The sequence below is a fragment of the Cryptomeria japonica genome, chromosome 8, assembly GCF_030272615.1.
Source record: "Cryptomeria japonica chromosome 8, Sugi_1.0, whole genome shotgun sequence".
Lineage (NCBI taxonomy): Eukaryota > Viridiplantae > Streptophyta > Pinopsida > Cupressales > Cupressaceae > Cryptomeria > Cryptomeria japonica.
The window spans coordinates 582,225,875-582,230,934 of NC_081412.1; the positions used below are offsets into that span (position 1 = coordinate 582,225,875).

A 5,060-nucleotide genomic window follows, 5' to 3' on the forward strand; every position below is an offset into this window, starting at 1 on the left:
TAGTACTCCAGTCTTCGCAAAGGAATCTAAAAAAAGAATTATTTTTCTAATAAAGTCATAGGTCTATGTAAGGATTGACAAGAGGATAATGCCTCCATCTAGTGGAACATCCTTTCATGTCTCTGGCTGATGGCTGGTTGGTTTTTTCTTTTTTCTTTTTTGTTCTATTTTTGGTCTTTGTCTGTTTTTTTTTCCTCCAGTCTTTTTCTGGTTTCTAGTTTTTTTTGGTAACCTATTTTTTGGTTCGGTGCACATTCTTCATGTGTGCTAGGTGTTGTTGTTCATTAGATATTTAAAGGTTTAGGTCTATCCCACTTTTATTAATTAGAACATTGAAAGAAAGGTTTCTAACATGCACACTCCCATCCTTCCAGTAGTGGGAAAATTCCTTGAAAAGAAGAGGTTTGTCATGACTTTTATATAGAATGTTATATTCCCATTCTCAAGGATATGCTAAATTTTTTTGTCATTTTTCAAAGAAACATAGTTATTGGGATCCACTTGAATTAATTCCAAGGATGGGAAGGTCCCATCCACACCAGTGCAATGATGATGATGAAATATATTGAGTTTTTGAGCCATTATACAAAGGGAAAGTACAAGTCAACCTCTAACATTAGGGTGATGAGAAATTTGTGATCACTGGAAATCACTAAACATACATGTCTGGGGAGATCATGCACATTTCTCCATAATCTCATGTTATGAACAAAGGGAAACAAAATTTCCAATCTATCCACTTACATATTACCCTCCATGAAGATGTGTGTCAAATAAAATTTCCCAAAACTCATTAAATTGGAAGAAGAATCAGATATGGGGTAATCTATGGACCAACCAGGAGTGTCTTGTACTAATAACATCATGATAAAATTCTTAGAGTCACCTTCTACCATGACCTTTTTGAAGCCTTTATCTTTAGCGAACAAAATGTCATGATGAAAAACTACCACCTCAGTGAAATTAGAGTTCTAGAATCCTAAATTGACTTCATAATATAAGATTATTTTACCTTTCCCCTTCCCCTTGGGTCTAGGTACCCTTTAAAAGACACATATAAATTTAATTTAAACTAGTAATTGTCTTTGGTGGGGAGCTCATTATTTTATAATGTTTACAAACACTAAATTTACAAAATAAAGTTGAATGAGGCTTCTAGCTTTCTTATCTAATAGATATCAATCTTCATCCTCCACAATCAATCTGGCTTACTTTTGGAGGCCACTTTCTATAGATATCTATCTATTAGAAAATCATCCATTTTGAATTTCCATAGCTTAAAATTTGTAACATTGAAGTTATCAATCTCCTGTCCTAAATGCACTTACATTTTTTCTTAAGAAAAAGAATTTTAGAAATGGCTCCTAGTCAAACCATGAGCAATTGAAAAAAAATCTTACTACCTTGAATAAAGTGTTTTATTTTAGAAGATTTGAACTCAACACCATCTAAATGCCTACACCATGACTATGATCAAACATCGATATTAAATGACACAAATTGATAATAGAAAGAAAATCTATACTAAATGAATGAAAAGAGACACCTAATAATTCAAGAAAAGAAAAGTGTAGATGTGAAAAGAGAAAAATAGCCTCCAAAACTTGAAATAATGTATCCATAGTCCTAAATTTGACCAAAATCTATCAATGGCTTCAAGCCTTCATAGGATAAAAAAAATACAGTTCTTGACAAATATGGGTAGTATAGCCTTCCACTAATAAACTTTGGGGGCATTTTGTCTTACTGGAATAAAGAACAGCTGCCTAATTAATTTCCTCAGTGTTCTTTCTTACATATTTGGATCGCTGCAGGATGATTCTTTACCAAATCCCAACAATGCTGCTAGCTAAATCCTCAGTTCCTCTTTCCGTTTATCTCTAGATAAATTTTTGTTTGGCTTATGGCGGCGGAGATTAGAGTGGCAATTACACCATCGAAGCTCTACAATAGATTATTTCTAGGTTTGATATGATTTCAAAGATTCGGCGAAGCCTATGATGCTGTAAGACCTCGTTTTAGTCACTGGTTTTTGTTTTAGACAGAACGGTTTAATTCTTCATGGATTGGCATAACATTAATAATTCTAAGACTAGCCGCTAGTATTGTAGATTTCAATGCTTGCTACTGACATTATAGAGCCTGGACTGTAGCTCCTAAACCATATAATAAGCAAAATATCTGTAAATTTTCAATGGCGTTACAATAGAACTAGACTACGAATAAAACAAATTTAATTTCAGTATGTACTATAAAAAAAAGTTCTCCAATTTGGATCTTCAATAATATCCAGAGGATATAAAACAGTATCTTGTAATCTTGACTGTAATTGAGATAAAATTGATCAGCAGTTGAAATGTTTTGATGTGTATTTGAAAGGCTTCGACATAAACAGTAAAGATGTAACAGTATGTATTGCATTGTTCTCCATTCAATATAAATCTGTGAGGTCTCTACAAAAGGTATTAAATAAATATAATCTATAAATACCATGACACTGTACAAATAAGGGTTTCGCTACATTTTACAACTGATATACAGTCAAAACCCTTTTACACTGCAAACTTTCATTGAAGTCTTTGTAGGTGATCTCTGATCAATCCAAGGTCACAGGTTCAAATTTCATATAAACATCTCAAAATTCTAAGCAGAAACCCTAAAAGTTGCGACTTTGATTCGTATTACAATGCATGAACAAATCGTCTAGCCTTTGTGGATGATATCTTATCAATTCAAGGTCACAAGTTCAAATCGCATATGAACATCCTAAAACGATTTGAACATCCTAAAACTTTTGTGCAGAAACCCTAAAACATTTGTTTTTTTTGACTTAAAGAATCGTATCACAGTGCAGGAACAAATCAAGAACCCTCTTTTAAGAAACCGATGCATTCTACAAAGAGTTTATTTCTGAAATAACAAAGCATAGAGGCGTGTGCTGTAAAAAAATGAAAGAAATGAACAAAAGAATCAAAGAATAGCAAGAGATAGCTCAAAAGAGCTCTCACTTTTTCCCTGGTTTTTCTCCAAGTCGAAGCTCTAAATCCAGCTCTTCATCACCTTGCTTAAGATCTTTCCCCCCTTTTGCCTGCAAATTTTCATCAGACGATTCCCCCTGTTTTTCTCTACTGCGCGTTGCATAAAACCTAGGAGAAATCGAAGAGCTAACAGCCTGGTCATATGGAACTGCTAAAGACACTGGACTCCGCTGAGACGGCATGATCGCAGGCTGCTCATGAGGCGCTGATAATGTTATTGACAAAGATTCTTTAAGCCTAGCCCGCTCCCGCCTATGGACGTTCATATGACCACCCAGCGCCTGTGCAGAAGTAAAACTGCCTTTGCAAAACACACACTCATACAACCTCGGCTGGACTGTCGCAGAGCCCCCCGCTTCACCCCCATGACCGGCCGCTAAGCCACTCTGCTCTTTGTTCTCATTTTGTTTACTCTTCTCTGCTTCTTCTTTTTCTTTTCCTCTTCCTCTGGTATCCATTTCCATGAACAATTGTGTATGAAATTGAATTTTTGTGCGTCATTTAGTGGTTTAAATGACTTGTATTGTGAACTGTTAACAACTATTATTTTTTTGTGCCAATCGTACTACAGATGATGTTGATTAAATAGAGAGGTTTTTTAATGAAATTGAACGAGTATGGAAGATGACAAAAGCTAAGACGCGTGATGCTATGTGGAAGCGCCACGTGGCTGTCCGTCCAAGACCTAAATATTTATTTACTAACCGTTTGGACAGACTCTTCGTTAGTTTTCGTTACCTAAATTCATTTGCACAGCGAACGATCAGCTTCCTTTTCTCTCCTAAGCCGTGTTTAATTTTCTCTCGTTTTTTATTGGTTTGTAAGGATTGTAAAAGATTGGATTTAGAAAGTTGTCTGATTTTTTTGTCAACGATTGATTGGAAATTTTAATTTAGAATAAAATAGAGACTTTATTTTTACAAAAATATAAAGTCTAACCTAGTGAAGGTTAAAGATAATCCAAAGTAGAGTAGACTAAGTTATTAGTTTTTTTTTAAAGTATTGTTGATTTTTTTTGGATTTATTTACATCAAAAATCAAATAATTAAAAGTCTATTAATAAATCTCACATATATCAATAGGCACTCACTTTTTAGTATTTTTGGACCATAATTGGTCCATTTGTGCACCTTTATTGGTACCCATAGCCTGCCACTACTAGAGATTTTTACATAAGTATTGACAGTTTTAACTGCATGGTTATTGGAGCATCTTTAGGTAGGTATCCATTGACACTTTGAAATGTGTAGTTTTTTGAGCATCAATCTATTGAGGTTCTAGATTTGGTTGTGTATGCTTTTCTTTCTATTCAAATCATACTCTATGATTCATCATCAGGATGGTGAGCTTAAGAAGAGAAAACGATTCACAAGATCTATAAAATGATTCACAACGTTGACATATAGTCAAATCCAAAAGCTCTTGAATTTAATTGACATGGACTATAGACCTAATCCTTTTAAGCAAGTAAATTGTTAAGTTTTGAAACATCTCTATTTATTAGTGTCATTTAAAATATAATTTTTCTTTCATGTTTCATGGTGTCAAGAGTCTTGCATTCAACCATTTTGATATATGATAGATTCATTAGATCCATTCAACTCAAATAGAAAACCTAAAATGGTTTGACTAATATTTGTTTTCACCATAATTTTATAAATTTTCTTATTCTTTTCTTGTTTAAATAGAATCTTTATTAAATAACTACTGAAAAATCTCTTAATTATTTTTAATACCACTATAAACAACCCAAAAACCATTTTTCAAACTATTAATATAATCTTTGAATAAAAATTCTATTAATTTAGAAGAATAATCCGCTGTACACAACAAACAATATAAATCTATAAATACATACCAAATCAATTTATTTTATTTTATTTTAATCCTCTTTCAATTAATAAAGTTACATTTACACTCTCTTTCATCTTACATTGCATTTTTGAAACCTGATAATTAATCAATATATATTTAAAAAGAAATAAAGTCAATCCACTATATTATGGAATAGTTTAGAGCGCT

At 32.9% G+C, this 5,060-nt stretch overlaps 1 protein-coding gene across 1 annotated transcript; it reads right to left on the minus strand.

Annotated features, from left to right (window-relative positions):
* Window positions 1-2,874: 2,874 nt before the first annotated feature.
* LOC131053064 (transcriptional regulator SUPERMAN) lies at window positions 2,875-3,546 on the minus strand. Its single transcript, XM_057987664.2, has one exon. It carries the CDS (start codon window positions 3,500-3,502, stop codon window positions 3,005-3,007), a length of 498 nt encoding a protein of 165 aa, XP_057843647.2. The 5' UTR covers window positions 3,503-3,546; the 3' UTR covers window positions 2,875-3,004.
* Window positions 3,547-5,060: the final 1,514 nt, after the last annotated feature.